Source organism: Delphinus delphis, chromosome 8, assembly GCF_949987515.2.
Source record: "Delphinus delphis chromosome 8, mDelDel1.2, whole genome shotgun sequence".
Taxonomy (NCBI): Eukaryota; Metazoa; Chordata; class Mammalia; order Artiodactyla; family Delphinidae; genus Delphinus; species Delphinus delphis.
In genome coordinates, this window is record NC_082690.1 from 71,939,418 (window position 1) to 71,955,216 (window position 15,799).

A 15,799-nucleotide genomic window follows, 5' to 3' on the forward strand; every position below is an offset into this window, starting at 1 on the left:
CACTCTCTTCCTTCAGAATCTGACCTAAATTCTTCTCCATGGAGCCTCTGGACCCCCAGTGACATTCTCAGCAGAGGGACTCACTGGAGCCTAGGGCCAGCTTCCTGCTGCCCTCTGGTGGGGCTCCCTGGGGCTCACAGTCCCTCTAAATTTCTAGGACCCAGGGCTGGTTTCCACAGCACCCATGCATGGCCTCTGCGTGTGGCCTCTGCTCTCTCACAGCTTGGAGGCTCAGGGTCAGCCTTCCTACCCCGAGCATGAGTGATCCAGGTAACAAGGCCTTTTCTGCCCTAGCTTCAAAAGTCCTAAAGTCACTTTTTTTGAATTCTAATATTGATAAGCAAGTCACAGGCCTGGCAGATTGATAGGGAGGACGATTAGACCCCACCTCTTGAGTGGAGAAAAAAAGAGTTTGATATAGACAATCTCCCACACCCAGGGTGGATCCAGGCACCCCACTTACTGCCCAGCACAGGACAGTGGGCCTGAGCAGAGCCCAGCTAGAAATGGGGTGGAGGTAAGATGGGAGAGAAGGTGGACTCATCTCTCCTCAATTTCACTTGACCATGGCTTCAGGTTCTACTCCTCCCTGAAGATGCTACATCTCCTGCCTAAAGCTTTTTTCTCTGAGCTTCAGACCAGTATGTCCAACTGCCTGTCTGCTTTCCCTTTCTGTGCCTTGGTGTCTTTCAGAAAATGGAGATGCTGATGCTCTCTACTCATAGAGTGACTATCAGAATTAAATGAGATAATACTGATAATGCCCTTAGTGTAATGTCTCGCACGTGTAAGTGCTCAGTGTTACTATTATTTGACCTAATTGGATATCTTATAGACAGTTCAAACTCAACATCTCCAAACCTGAACTCATAATGTACAGCCCACACCTGCCCCGCTCCACCCAGTGTTCCGTCTTCATGAATGACTGCCACCCCTGCTTCTGCCCGTGCCAGAGACTGGCAGTCATCTTTCATACCTCTTTCACTCCCCACATCCAACCCAACGCCAAGTCTTAACAGGTTTATGGTCTAGATGTTTCTCTAACTTCTCCACTCTTCTCCACCTCTATCCTGACACCTTAGTCCGAGCTGCAGTCATTTTTCCTTTGGACTCTGGCCTCTCTGGTCTCCCAAATTCACTAGGTCCAGTTCATCTTCCACCCACCCTCATCCATTCTTCACCCAGTGGGCAGCCAGAATATTTAAAAAATGTAAAGCTGATCATGTCACTCGCCTTAATTAAAACCCTATTGCTCTAAAGAAAAGATCGTCCCTTTCAAAGGCCTACAAAGTCCTGTGGGTCTGGCCCCTGCCTCCCTCCCCCACTCACTGGGCTCCCTCTGCCATAAAGCCTTTGTATGGGCCATTTCCTGTGCCTGGAATGCCCACTGCATTTCCCCACTTCACTGCCCCTTACGTCAGACAACAGCTCAAGAGTCACATCCTCAGGGAAGCCTTCTCTACCCACCTTGGTGAGATTCCCCCACCAGACCACCCGACCACCCATAGGCTCTTGTAGCACCAGACCCATCTCCTTTGTAGAACTTGTTACCATTGGCATCTGCATTTGTATGGTGATCGTTTAATTAGCATCTCTCCCCTCCAAAACACTGTAGACTCCAGTTTTGCTCACTATTGTATCTCAAAGCCTAAAATAGCAGCTGACACACAGTCCAATAAACATTTGTTGATTGGATGGATGGATGGATGAGAGAGGAGAGGAGAGGGGCCAGGGCCGTTGTAATAAGCACCTAGAAAATGTTGCTGAATGAAGAAATAAATGGGCAGGTTGGGCAGAGCCCAGGAAATGACTCACAGCCGATTTTCCATCCTTCAGGCATGCCAGAAAGGAATGTTATAAGAAAAAGTGATTTAGTCAGGACTGGAAACACATCCTCCCTGCCCCAGGGCCTCTCTTCTGGAGGTGCTGCAGACTTGAATAGTTTCACCTGCTTCCAGAACTTAGCATGGCATTGCCCGGGCGGGGCGGGGGGGGGGGGGCGGGGGGGAGGTGGCTTCCAGTCTATCTGGTCCAATCTCCTTCTTTTCTAGTAAGGATCAGCCAGGCAGTGAGACTTGCCAAAGTTCACACAGCACCTCTGGGGGCCAGTGCAGGGATGGAGAAAACAGGGCTCAGGCACCGACAGCCTGGGTTCCATTCTGTCTGTGCTATTCACAGACACCCTGTCCCAGGCTCTTGGCCCAGTGGTAGGAGGGGACCTAAGTCTTATCACCTGAATGGCTAACTGACCACACCCCCAAATCCCAGTTCAGCTTCCTCGGTGACCCTCCTGCCACGCATTCTGGGTGGCATCCCACACCCACCCAAATGACTACTTGACTTTCCTTTCCAGCCCTACCCAATCTTTATCTTGCTTTCAAAGGTCAGAGACATATCCTGGTCAGACAGTAATCCTTCCACAAGGTAGAGTGTGTCACACCCCAAGCTGCTTTGAAAAAATAGGAAGAAATAAGACTTTGTTTCTAAAATCTAGTGTCCAGTCTCTGTGGCCTCATATTGGTCATGTGACCTTGGACAAGGGATTTTACTTCCAGTTTACAAGAGGAAGCTGAGGCAAAGAGAAGTTTAATAATTTCTGTGGTACAGGGTTGCTGTAAAGGTCCAGTGAGATTACTGAGGCAGAACTGTGATCCATAAGTTCCTGATCCTGAGTTAGAGGTGGTTAGAGCTCGGGGTGACTTGCATGAATAATAGCACTTTAGTTACTTTAGTGTAGGGCTTTACAGTTACAAAAGGCAATCAGGCCCTTCGAATCTTTGTGAATTTGTTAATAGATAACTGTTCTGAGTAGGCTCTCAAGTAATGTGCCAGTCCCTCTAGGAAATGTATGTGTCCAATGATGAGATTTCAGACACTGCAGTACGTTAGCTGGAGAGATTTAGGGCAAGTGGGGGTGGGGGGGTCTGTCTAATGACCCTCAGAGGGTAGGGTACCAAATCAGTCTTCCATGAAGACCAGTCTGGCCCCAATCTTTGAGCCAAAAGCCATGCTGGTGAGGTGTGAGGGCCAGTGCTGATGGCCCATGCTGAGAGACTCCCAGATCAGTCAAAAGCCCCTTCCCTGGACTAGAAGAGTGGATGGCGGCAGAGCAGGACCCCCAGTGACACAGGACCATCCCATACCTCCAGCACTAGATTGTCTCTGTCCCAAGTCCCCGTTGCATTCCAGGCCCAGTACCATGGCACCCCCATAGAGGCACCACAAAGGCAACCCGGTACCTCCAACCTCCAGCCTGTTGGTCAGTGCCTGAGTGGAGAAGAGCACAGCCTCAAAGCAGCCCTTCCCCCCTTGGATCCCCCAGCCCGGCTCGTCCTCACGCACACTGACTGCCAGAAGCAGATACAGTGCCCTCACAGAGATAGCATGCTTTGTGCTTTTCCAAGTTCTTCCTCCTCTTCCATCTCCTCCCCCCTCACCACGGCCCTGTGAAGTAGAGCTCCATGTGAGACCCAGCAAGACACATGGGGAACTGCTACCCAGCAGTAAAAACCATACTCCTTTTGAGTGATGAGCTTCCCATCCCTGGAGGAGTTCAAGCAGAAACTGAACAGCCACCTGTAATGATCCCAACCCAAAGGAAACAGTAGGTCCTGTGGACTCTACTGTTGTGATCTCCCACCTGCTCCTGTCTCTCCAGGTCCTGTCTGTGACCACCCAAGCTCTGTGAGCAACCTGCCACTCTCCTGCCCTCCTGGCCTTACAGCAAATAGCTCTGTGTCTCCTACAGAATAGTCTAGCAGCTTGGCCTGGACCTGGGCCCTCTGAGAGTTGATCTAACTTCTTTCCTAGGCTTTTCAGTCCCTACCACTGAGTTCATCAGCCAAACTAGAATACTCACTGGACCCTCACACTGCACACGCTCCTACCTCATACTCTGCGCGTGCTGTTCCCTCTGCAGAGGAGGTCCTTTTCCTGGAGTGCATCCCTCCCCTTTCCCAGAATGCCCTTCAAAATGCAGCTCATCTGCCATTCCTCTGTGAAGCCCTCCCAAATTCTCTGTGATTTTTCCTTACCACTTTATCTGCACCTCTCTTCTGAAGTTAACTTCAACCTTGTGAGATTAACGACTAATGTGCCCTACCTCACACTAGTCTAAAACTTTTTTAAGGTGCAGGATCAGGTGTGAGTCATCTTATTAACATCTGGCATAGCACATGCATGTTGAATGAATTAGTGATGAATCTAGACCCTAAATTGCTGTTCACTGCTGTCTAGAATGCTTGTCACAAAAGTGCTCAATAAATATTTGTGGAGTGAATGAATTGCGTTTATAACTCTAGACCCTGTAGAGACTTTTAAAATGAATTATGTTGGGCATACAAAAAGACAGAATATAACAAAACCCCTTGTACCTATCACCTAGCTTATGAAATAAAACCTGACAGACACAGTTGAAACTCTCCGTGTAGCCCTGCCCAATCTTGCCCACCTCCTTCCCCCTGGAGGAATCACTATCTTGATTTATCATTCCCAAGCTGCTGCTACACGTCACAGCAACAGGTACCAGTGTATGAAGCAGTTTGACTGCAGGTGAGACTGGGAGCCGGGAACAGCACTAGCTTAGACCTGAAAGACAACTCTTATCCTTAGCTTAAGAGAACTCTAATTTCTATTCATAGGTAAGAAAACGAGAGGGAGAGAATTCCCTGGCGGTCAGTGATTAGGACTCCGTGCTTTCACTGCAGAGGTTGTGGGTTCACTCCCCGGTCAGGGAATTAAGATCCCGCAAGACTTGTGGCGCGGCCAAAAAGAAAAGAAAATAAGAGAGAAATAATAGTAAAAACTGCTTATACTGAGACTTCTGAAGATTTAAAATTTTGATTTCTCTAATGGATATATTGTCATATATTAGGCATTAGCTAAAATATTACTCAATTTTTTAACTGGTTTGTCTAGAACACGGGTCTTTATTATTTGCACTTCTCTTAAAAAAAAAAAAGAACAAAACCTGAGAAAATGAATAAGAGGCATCAGTTTTAGTGACAGGAACACCAGGCATCTGAATGGCCTTAGTTTGAGTTACCTTTTCTGAGCCTCAATTTCCCCATCTTTAAAATGGGGGTAATTTTCTCACATAAATGAATTTGTGCCAAAGGTCCTTCCAAAAAAATCTAGAATCAACTCTTTTGGAAGTTGCGACACACACACACACACACACACACGCACACGCACACGCACACGCACACGCACGCCCCCCCCCCCAGTGGTAGAAAGAGTAATTGCATCTGGATACAATTCCATATTGTCTATATACTATACTGTATAGCGAGCATCCCAATTCAGATCCTTACAAGGATTACTGCACATTTGAGGAAAGCCTTTAACATAAAAGACAAACAAACAAAAAAGGATCTCAAAGAAAATATACAATGTAGAGGCAGAAAAAGTTTATCTGTGAAACAACAGGTTTCTATGAAAAGCAAGTTCAGGGAACAAAGATGAGCTCTGAGCAGTGATGAGCTGGATCTGGCTCATAAGGGCTAACAATACCCAACTGTTACTTTCTGAGGAATTCTGAAAGCTAGTTAAGCACAGGGCATTACTCAAAATTAAATTATATAAACTCAAAGGTAAATAAATTATTTTTAAAACAATTTAAGAAATAAAGCTCATCACTTCCTAATTATTTTACATCATTTTATCATCTACAGTCTTGAAGTCATTTATGTTTACTGTTTCTGTATAGGCAAAATACTATGTAGTTGGTCTACTGCCAAGTATCTCCTCCCAGCTCCATCCCACTGGTAGCTTGAAATTGGCCATCATGGGATTTTTTACATCACAGAATAGGTAAACACTACAAATCAGTGCCCAACCCCCGCCCCCCAGAGATTTAAACATTCACCTACATATATGTAAATATTATATATATATATACACACACGCCATCCAGCATACATATAAAATTTACCAATATACCACTGGCTCTGGGAAATTAAAAATATAAAGGTAGAAATGGAAAAACGTAGTAAGACTGGAAGATGAAGTGGAAACCTCTCAGAAGGAAAAGCAATGGACAATAGTTGGTAAAAGATGAAAAAAAATAGAGGATCAGTCCAGAAATCTAATGTGCAAATAATGAGTTCCAGAAAAAGAACACAGAAAATAGTGTGGAAGAAATATTAAAGGAGTAATTCCAGAAAATTTCCCAGAACTGCAAGACAATTTTGAAACTGAAATAGCTCACTGAGTACCTTGCAGCACAAATGAAAAAAGATAAAACCAAGGCATTATTGCAAATCTCAGAACACTAAGCAACAGAGACAATCCTAAAAGCATCAGGTCAAGAAAAGAAGAAAAAAAAAAAACCCAAAAGAAAAAAAAAAGGTTATAAACAAAGGAGTGGGATACAGAATGACATCTGACTTCTCAACAACAATTTTTGTTCGTTTTTAGTTTAAAACAGTAAGCAGTGCTAAAACTCTTTAGGAAAAATTATTTCCAATCTAGAGTCTACTCCCAGTCAAATTCTATCACTCAACAATGAGAGTTGAAAAGACTTTTTCCAAGATCTCAAGTTTTTCCATCTCTGGTGTGCATTCATTTAACCAATATTTGAGAACCTACTATGTGCTAGACACTATTCTAAATTCTAGGGATATAGCAGTGAACAAACAGGTCCTTGCTCTATGGGGCTTTCTTATAATCTGAAAATATCAACACAGCATGTCAGGTAGTAATCAGTACTCTTAAGAACAGCAGGGCTAGGGGGATGGAGTGCTGGGTGGGAGGGAGCTCTTTCAGACAGGGCCTCTGCTTGAGGTTACAGTTGAACAGAGACCTCAATGAAGGAGCAAGCCATGCAGATGTCTGGGGGAAGAACTTTCCAGGCAGAGGAATGAACAAGGGCAATGGCCCAGGGAGGAGTGTTTGTGAAACCAGGCTGGTGTGACTGGGAAGGGTGGCAGGAGATGAACGCAGAGGCCACACCACAGGGGCCCTTTGAGTTGGATACTTCCCTTTTGTCCCCCCATACCCACTTGCCACCCTGTTCTGCCGCCTGGGAAGCTGAGGTTTATGCCCCATGTCAACAAGCTCCCTTGACCTCTGGCTTCCTATGAGATTTGGCCAATGGGAGGCACCTGCAAGAAATCAGAGGGCAGGAGTCGTCTTTACCCAGACGACCTTCAGCAGCTTGGAGTTCCCCTGTGCACTTCCGGTTGGGGGTGGGTGTCCCTAATGCCTCTCCAGGGTTGCCAGCTCCAGGAAACCAGATAGCATATGCCTTGTGGCTTCCCTAAACCCCACTGGCACCTCTGTAAAGAGTTCCTTTAGTACACACTCTCCCAATTCCTCAATTTGAGTGTGACATCCACCTGTTTTCCTGCCAGGATCCTAATACTCCTTTGTAAGGCAAGATAAGGATTTTATTCTTAAGGAGATGGAAACCACTGGAGGTTTTTAAGCATGCGGGACACCATGTGACTTAGATTTTAAAAGACCACTCTAGATGGATGCAGTAAACTTTGGTGGGGAGTTAACAGGTGGTAAAAAATAGTTAGGAGGAGGCTTTTACAATAGTAAGGGTAAGAGAAGGCGACTCAGACTAGGGTGTTTGTAGTAGAGGTGATAAGTGATCAAATGTGGGGATACATTGTTAAGATCAAGCCAAGAGGATGTGGTGACCAAGTGGATATATGGGTGTAAGAGAAAAAAAGGCAAGGCTGATTCAGGTTTTTGGTCTAAGGATGAAATCAAGTTGCCATTTATTAAGACGTAAATGTCTTCGGAGAAAGGAGGTTTGGGCTGCAAAAGTCAAGAGTTCAGTTTGGGAATAAATAAAGTCCATATACATATTAGATATCCAAGTGGGGATGTTGAATTGGTGGCTGCATATCTAAGACTGGAGTTCAGAGAAGGTCTGCGCTGGAGATAGGAATTTTAGTGTACTTAACATCAAAGAGAGCATTTAAAGCTAGAAACTCGATGCAATTACCTCGGAGTTGGTATAAACAGGGAAGAAATGAGGTTCAAGGATTGAGCTCTTTCTTCAGGAGCTACCAGAGGATGTTTCACCAAAAGGAAGGCGTAAACCAAGAAAGAGGAAGATATATGATATGGAAATCGGGACTCTGACACTGGTGGCAGAAAGAATCCCATATTGATGGCAAAAGGAGACCCCAGAACTATAGGTCTGAAGAGTAATTTACCTGAGTTGGAGCTAGCGGGTGAGTGCCCTGGGAGGAATATCACCAAAAAACGAGAACAAAAGTAAACTTGATTGAACATATTGAGATTTAAACTATGGTTCAACAATTGGGGATGAATTAGAGATAGGAACACAAAACACTAAGCAGATGGAAGAACAAGTTAATTCTAACAATTTCTGTAAATATATGTATTTATAGGAAATGTGAAGTATAGAATTATACATATTATATATAAACATTATATGAAAATTCCAGATGAAGAGGTATAAACTAAAAATCAAGAAATCATAGTAGGGAGTTCCCTGGTGGCCTAGTGGTTAGGATTCCAGGTTTTCACTACCATGGCCTGGTTCAATCCCTGGTCAGGGAACTGAGATCCCGCAAACCATGCAGCACTGCCACAAAAAAAAAAAAAAAAAAAAAAAAAAAATCACAGTATAAGAATGGTGGTTAGAGCAATTCCATATACATCCAAAAGAACTGAAAACAAGTATACGCACATAAACGTTCATAACAGCACTATTCAAAACAGCCAAAAGGTGGAAGCAATCCAAATATCCATCAACTGATGAATGCATAAATTATGGTATATACATACAGTGGGATATTATTCAGCCATAAAAATGAGTAACATAGATAAATGCTACGATGTGAACGAGCTCCCAAAACATCATGCCAAGTGAAAACCAGATATTAAAGGCCAGCCATACATAGTATGATTCCATTTATATGAAATATCCAGAATAGGTAAACCCTTAGGAACAGAAAGCAGATTGGTGGTTGCCAGGGGCTGGGGGGGAGGGGACAATGAGGCATAACTGCTTTATGAGTACAGTGTTTTATTTTGGGGTGATGAAAATGTTTTGGAACTAGATAAGGATGGTGGTTGCACAATGTACTAGATGCCACCGAATTGTTCACTTTTAAATGATGAGTTTTATGTAAATTTCACCTCAATTTTTTTAAAAAAATGTTATTTAGAAATAAGAAGGCATATTACATGTCAAAAAAACAGCTGAGTTGCAAGTGGTTGCCCTAGACTTTAGGCTGCAAAACGGAAGGGGCTGTTTTTAGTTATAAGCCTCATAAAATAATCACGACTTTTAAAAACCAGATATATGCATAACTTCCAGTTAAAAAAAAATAAGATGAACACCTGTCACTTGAAGAAAAGATGATTTTTAAATGAAAAGAACAGTTGCTGAAGGAAACCTTCAGATACTACGAGCACACATATGGGTAGATCTGGACAAATTACATGCATATGCTGCTTCCAACTCCATCAAAATAGATGTTACAAAGAAAAAGCATATGGGAACTTTTATTTGAAAAGAAAGAATAAATGTCTAAGTCTGGAAGACAGATGGAGACAGACCATACTATATTTAACAAAAGGGAGAAGCAGAAAAAATTTTTTAAAATTTAAACAGACTAATCCATTTAAAAAAGAAAAAGATGATTAGGGAAAAACATCAGGGACAGTATCAATAAAGTTCTTAAAACTTCTATAGCAAAAATACCATAAACAAGATCAAAAGACAGAATAAACTGGGGAAAATATTTGTAACACATGATAAAGCATTAATAACAATGTCCCAAAAGAGAAACAGAGCATAAATAGGCAATTCACAAAAAGTAAACATAAGATACTCATTAGTAATCAAAGAGGTAAAGCAGAATATCAGTCTCTTTTAACAAAGATTTATAAACAAAAACAATTTTCAAAGGATGTAAAGAAATGACATTCTCATACACCTTTTGGGTACTTATCAGTACACATTTGAAAGGCAGTTTGGGGACTTCCCTGGCGGTCCAGTGCTTACAACTCCGTGCTCCCAATGCAGGGGGCATGGGTTCAATCCTTGGTTGGGGAACTAAGATCCTGCATAAGACTTTAGCAGTCCCAAGCCCTGAAAAAAATGAGTGGAAAACACACACACAACCCACACCCCTTGCCCGTGTGTAATCCAAAATAAAATGTTATTTTTAAAAAAGGCAATTTTACAAAATATAAAATATACACACCGAGAGATCCCATTTCTGGGAATTTATCTCAAGATAACTACAAGGCAAATTAGAGTACAGTCCATGGAATACTAAGTTCCCACAACCTGTAACAAGTAAAGATTATGGGATGATATATGCAGTATATCATCATCATATAGGCAGCATATAATGCCCATGTGCAAAAAGTGTCGGCAATTATATAAACAGTGATCTGGAGAGACTTAAGGTTTTCTCTGAAATGTTTAACTACTGCCACATATTAAGAACATGTGATCCTCACAGTAATTTAGAGATTCTTGAGATTTGACCCCCAAACCACACGGCCTTTAAGTAGCAGGGCTGTTTCTGAAAGCCAAGTTTGAACCCTCTGCCTAAAGGACTGCAGATGGTTTTTACATTAATATATTATTTTTTAAGGTATTAAAAACCCTCCCAATATGTAGTCCGATTTAGTATTTGCAGTAATTCTGTTGGCCTGATGGCAAAATTATAAATAGGTAAATACTTCTCCTAATTAAAAGAAACCTAGAGATGTTTGGAAACATCAAATGTTCCATGTACTATTGACTAGCTTTTGGTCCAGAATCATCAATACCCAACATCTGCCTAGCTTACCTGGGGTTTGCAAAGATCTTGCTGTTACCTTGTTTTACTTGTTCATCATTCTTGGAGATGTTTGCCTTATTACAGTAAATTTATTTCTTGGTTTATGACAGTTACCCACTTTTAAGACCTGAACATAAAAGCACAGGGATTAGAAACTTACATCTAACACTATGTAAGAATTGGGTAAAATTTCCACACCTGTTTCCCATATTTGTGAGCCCATTAGGATGTGGGGCTGAGTCAGTTTGTACACCCAGCAGGGCACAGAGAGCTGCATACCCAGCAGAGCTGGGGAGGCAAATATACGCAGTGTCCTGAAGAACAAGGGAAGTGAAGGAGGTGTCTGTGCCCCCAGAGCCCACCATCCCACAGGGACATCAATGCTACTTACGATACTGGTCTCTTGAAAACAAGGGACTTTGCCTGAGAGTTTGATTTCGACCACAACTTTGATTACTGCTTGGGGAAAGCTTAAGTAAAAAGAATAAACATTTATTCAAGTGATAAACACTTAGAAAAAAGGTGGTACATACACATGGCTTGCTTGAATTTTCTGAATTCTGAAAGAGTAAACCAGCCAGACATGCAGCTTCTCATTTACTGGTTTTACAGCCTTGAACACCTCACTCCAGCTGTTCAAGACTTGCCTCTTTCAAACAGGGTTACCCATGTACCTCATTAGGTTTTAAGAATTAATTAAATGAATATTCTGACAACACCCAGCTAAGTAAATTTTGTCCTAACCCATCCAAAAGTTGCAAGGCTCAGGGAGCTAAGCTCATCTCATAGTTCTTCCTGTTCCCTGAAGCCCTTCTTCCTCATCTTTAAGCCTCACCCACAGGACTAGGATCAAATATTGCTTCCTAAGTCCCTCCATACTAAAGATGCCCTCCCCTCCAGACGCTTTCAAGTGTATTTCTGATATTTCAATGTAGATAACATCACAGATCTACCTCAAATACATCAAATGTATCCAAATTACTTAGAAACATTTTTGCCATGACATCAAAACAGTTAAGTCACCACCTCCTAGTCTCTTCCAATACCTACTCACTTTGTACACAGAAATCACCATGAAGTTATAAACTGCTCAACTAGTTTGAGCAGTGAAGGGATGTAACGGATAGATGCTATCTCATTGCTCCCTGTGGAATCACCCAGTTCTAATTCTGCTAACACACGTCCACGTCAAAAAAGATAAACACACAAACCACTGAATTTTTTTAGGGAAAGAAATACAAAACGTGTTTCTAGTTAAACAATGATTTTATTGCTTGAGTACAACATACAATTTTATGCAACCAGGGCAGAGGCTGTGGATGACTCGCTGAAAAGGAAAAAAAAAGGTGGGGGGGATGAGAAGAGCTAGATTAATAAAAGTCCTCCATATTCATTCCAAAAATCTCCAAAAACTATGAGAGCTATTTCCTAACAGCTAAAATAAACCCCAAATATATAAATGCACCAAACAGCTCAGTTCCTGAATCAGTTCATTATGATCAAGCATAATATGAAGATGATCACTTAGACATCCAAAGAACTGGCCAACATAAGGAAAAACCTTTCTGGTGGAAACTCCGAATGTCTGGAAATTAGTCATTATAGTGAGCAATCTATGCAAAAATTAAGACAACATAAGCACCTGGGAGCAGAGGTAAGAACTGAAACTTTACCCACAATCTAAAAGCGATTCAAAGGGCTTGCTTGTGTTCTAAATCAGTGGTCTACAGAATTATGGCCCTTTGTCTTTGTAAAAAGTTTCAACGGAACACAGCCATGTCCACCTGTTTATGTATTGTCTATGGCTGGTTTCTTGCTATAATCAGAGTTGAAAGAGTAGTTGACCATAGAGCCACAGTCTAAAATATTTACTGTCAGGCCTTTTACTATAATTATTACTATTTAATATCTGGCCAACTCCTGTTCTTGTTAACAAAAGGGATCAATACTTACTATTTCCAATTGGGGGGGAGGACTCGTTTGGTCTTGTAATATCGAGCCAATCGGTGAATACGGCTCTCAATCAGAATCAGACGGAATTTGGCATCTTTATCCTAAAAATAAAAATTGACAGAATTCAGGAAAACCACTAAAAACTAAACACTATTTTAACAGTAGAATATATAGACACCACGTACTTTAATGAGAAGTTACCCAGTGTCCCTTAACAGAACCACAGGCTAGGGTTCATGTGGCTAGATTAAGTCCTTAAGGGAATTTAGGGAGCCAAAGCTCCCCCTGCAAATCTCTCCCAGTGGAACTTTTATTTCAAAGCAAACAGTGTGATTTGTTTGTGCCCTAACCCACCTTGGATAATTCAAATCACATGCATTATATTTTACTGAAATGAATTAGTACAAGCAGTCCTCTTCTCTTACCTTTCTGTTTCTCTCGAGATGCTTTCGAACAGCAACAGCTTTCTTAATTAAATGATAGAGATCCTCAGGAAGATCAGGAGCAAGTCCTTTGGACTTAAGAATTCTCAAGATTTTATTGCCTGTCACAAAACGCACTTGTGCAACACCATGTGAGTCTCTCAGGATTACACCTGAAAAGGGAATAATATAAATTCCCACACCAAACATACAAATTGAAGCATGTGACGTCAAGGCTCTGAGATCAAGTCACCTTCCAAGTTACCCATCTGTAAAACAAGGCTTACTTTTATACATCAGACACCGACATTAGACTGCATGCAAAGCTCACTCAGACAGCCAAGGAAAGTTTACCCAACACTAAGGAAAACCCTTCTGGTGGAAACTGCGAATGTTGTAAGACCATCATCATAGTCAGCTGTTGCATTACAGGCCACCAAAGGAATCAAGGAGATTCTTCAAAACAGCACCATCTGACTACTTGACAGTCTATTTATTATGCATCTCCTATTGTGTGCAATACCTCCACTAGTCTGTAAACTCCAGAAGACTAACTTGCCCTTTTTTTGATTACTTTATTCTCAGGATCCAAAATCACATAGCAGGCAAACATTCACTGAATGAAGCCATTTGCACAAAGTCACACACAGCTGAGGTTCAAACCACATCTAACTGTGAGAAAGTGATGAGCACTCTGAGTAGCCAATCCCAATTCCTCCATTAACACCTGTGTGATTTGGGGCGTGTTACACAGCTGCAATGTGCCTCAGTTTCCTCAATGTGCCTCAGTGCCTCAACTTAACATAAAGAAAACTAGTATTTATTTGAAAGTATGGCTGTCAGAATTAAACAACGTCAGCATATGTAAAGTGCTTAGAACCATGCACCTAGGAGAGTGCCTAGCCCAAAGAAAATACTCATTAAATTTTGGAGCACATTTTACTCACTTTACCGCCTTCCAAGTAAGAACCTGAGAGTTCAGCAAATGAAGACTAGGCTTCGGTCATCATCAACAGTAAAGCAAGGAAAACGAGCAAAAGATTTTCAAGCCACGTGTGAGACGTTTGCCCCGAGTCTTCTTCAGCAGGTTACACGAGGGCAAGCGGAAGGGGCTGCATTGAACAAAAACACTCACCTATTTGCGAGGGAGTCAGGCCCTTCTTGGCCAATTTGTAGATCTGCTCCTTCACGTCGTCAGACGTCAGCTTCAGCCACTGTTTATGGTAAAAAAAGCGGCTTTAAGACGAAAAACCAGAGATGGAACCGAAACACAGCGGTCCCCTCCACCTTCAAAACCGCGCTCCTGGGCTTCCCTGGTGTCGCAGTGGTTGGGAGTCCGCCTGCCGGTGCAGGGGACACGGGTTCGTGCCCAGGTCCGGGAGGATTCCACATACCGCGGAGCGGCTGGACCCGTAAGCCATGGCCGCTGAACCTGCGGTTCCGGAGCCTGTGCTCCGCAACCGGAGAGGCCGCCGCAGTGAGAGGCCCGCGTATCGCAAAAAAACCCACAACAAACCGCGCTCCTCATGCACACGTGGTTCCCATCCCCGCGCCGCTTCCCCCAAGCAACGAATGGCACCCCCTCCCGGCCTCTCCCCGGTCCCCGCGCGCTACTTACAGTGGGGACGCTGCGGCGGTAGGGTAGAGCCGACTGGGACAGGCCCTTCCTGGGGAGAGAAGCAGTCTCGGGGTGAGGAAATCCCTGCCACAGCAGCCCAGAACCTAACCCCCTCGACCCGCTGCCCACAGTCTCTCTTTCCCCCCAATTCCCGGGCCCAGCCCTAGCAACCCGTTCACAAACCCGAGCTTACCCGGGAGCATGCATACGACCCATGATGGCGGCGGTGCGGTAGCGAAAAGGAGGGAGAGGGTGGGAGCGCCGTAGGAAGCCACCCTACACGTCGGAAGTGACCTCACACGTCCTCGCTTCCTCGCCGGCAGGAGGCGGAGCTGCGCTGCGTGTTTCCCTGCGACCGCGTGACTACATATCCCGAAAAGCACTTCGACGCGGACTACACATCCCGGCATGCATCGGTGTTTGAGGCGGTGCTAGACTAGAGAAGGGGAAAAAGAGTCCGCCTCCAGCCTGGGCTGTGGCATAGTTAGAAGTGCTGCTTGCGCGGAGGTTGTTCAGGTTCGGATGCCGGACTGGGAGTGCGAATGGAACAGATACGGCTGCAGAGGTTGGTAGACTTGGTCCCCGCCCTTAAAGAAGGCCGTTATCTGCGCCCCCGCCGCCCAGCGAATTTGGGCGTCAGAAGTTCAGCCCTACACAATTGTTCATCCACTCACCAGTGCCAGGCCTTGCCTTGGCACTGGATACCTCAGAGTCTGTCCCTGCCCTTAAAACATTCACATGGGGGAATTCCCTGGTGGTCCAGTGGTTAGGACACCGCCCCCTCACTGCCAAGGGCCTGGGTTTGGTACCTGGTCGTGGAACTAAGATCTCACAAGCTGCGCTGCGGAGCCAGAAAATACATACATACAAAAAATTCGCAGGTACAATACCATGGTGATAAGTGCTACATTGGAAGTAATAGTAGTGGCTGCCGCCTACCCAAGAGTAACATTTCTTATTTCTAATCCTAATCTCTCAGGGGAGGGGTCACTGACTACAGAGAAGTCAGATCCTGGCCTCTG

General features: G+C 43.8%; 2 protein-coding genes across 2 annotated transcripts in view; both read right to left on the minus strand.

Moving 5' to 3' along the window:
• Nucleotides 1–12,031: 12,031 nt before the first annotated feature.
• On the minus strand, nt 12,032–15,071 carry RPS13 (ribosomal protein S13). The gene is made up of 6 exons (XM_060018557.1): nt 14,971–15,071; nt 14,778–14,826; nt 14,295–14,373; nt 13,163–13,332; nt 12,738–12,838; nt 12,032–12,111 (listed from the first exon to the last, which is right to left on the minus strand). The coding sequence occupies exons 1-6, from the start codon at nt 14,991–14,993 to the stop codon at nt 12,078–12,080; spliced, it is 456 nt and encodes a 151-aa protein (XP_059874540.1). The 5' UTR covers nt 14,994–15,071; the 3' UTR covers nt 12,032–12,077.
• Nucleotides 15,072–15,104: 33 nt separating this feature from the next.
• Nucleotides 15,105–15,799, minus strand: part of PIK3C2A (phosphatidylinositol-4-phosphate 3-kinase catalytic subunit type 2 alpha) — a 110,521-nt gene continuing 109,826 nt past the window's right edge. Inside the window, exon 33 of the mRNA XM_060018561.1 lies at nt 15,105–15,213. Coding sequence (XP_059874544.1) covers nt 15,172–15,213 — 42 coding nt within the window. The 3' untranslated portion in view covers nt 15,105–15,171. The remainder of the gene's footprint in view (nt 15,214–15,799) is intronic.

Coding starts and splice junctions, on each gene's coding strand:
- RPS13 (XM_060018557.1), bottom strand. CDS start 14,993: ATGGGTCGTATGCATGCTCCCGG. Junction 14,827..14,970: donor GGTCGTATGCATGCTCCCGG/GTAAGCTCGGGT, acceptor TTCTCTCCCCAG/GAAGGGCCTGTCCCAGTCGG. Junction 12,112..12,737: donor CTCCCCCCCAATTGGAAATA/GTAAGTATTGAT, acceptor TTTCCTTTTCAG/CGAGTCATCCACAGCCTCTG.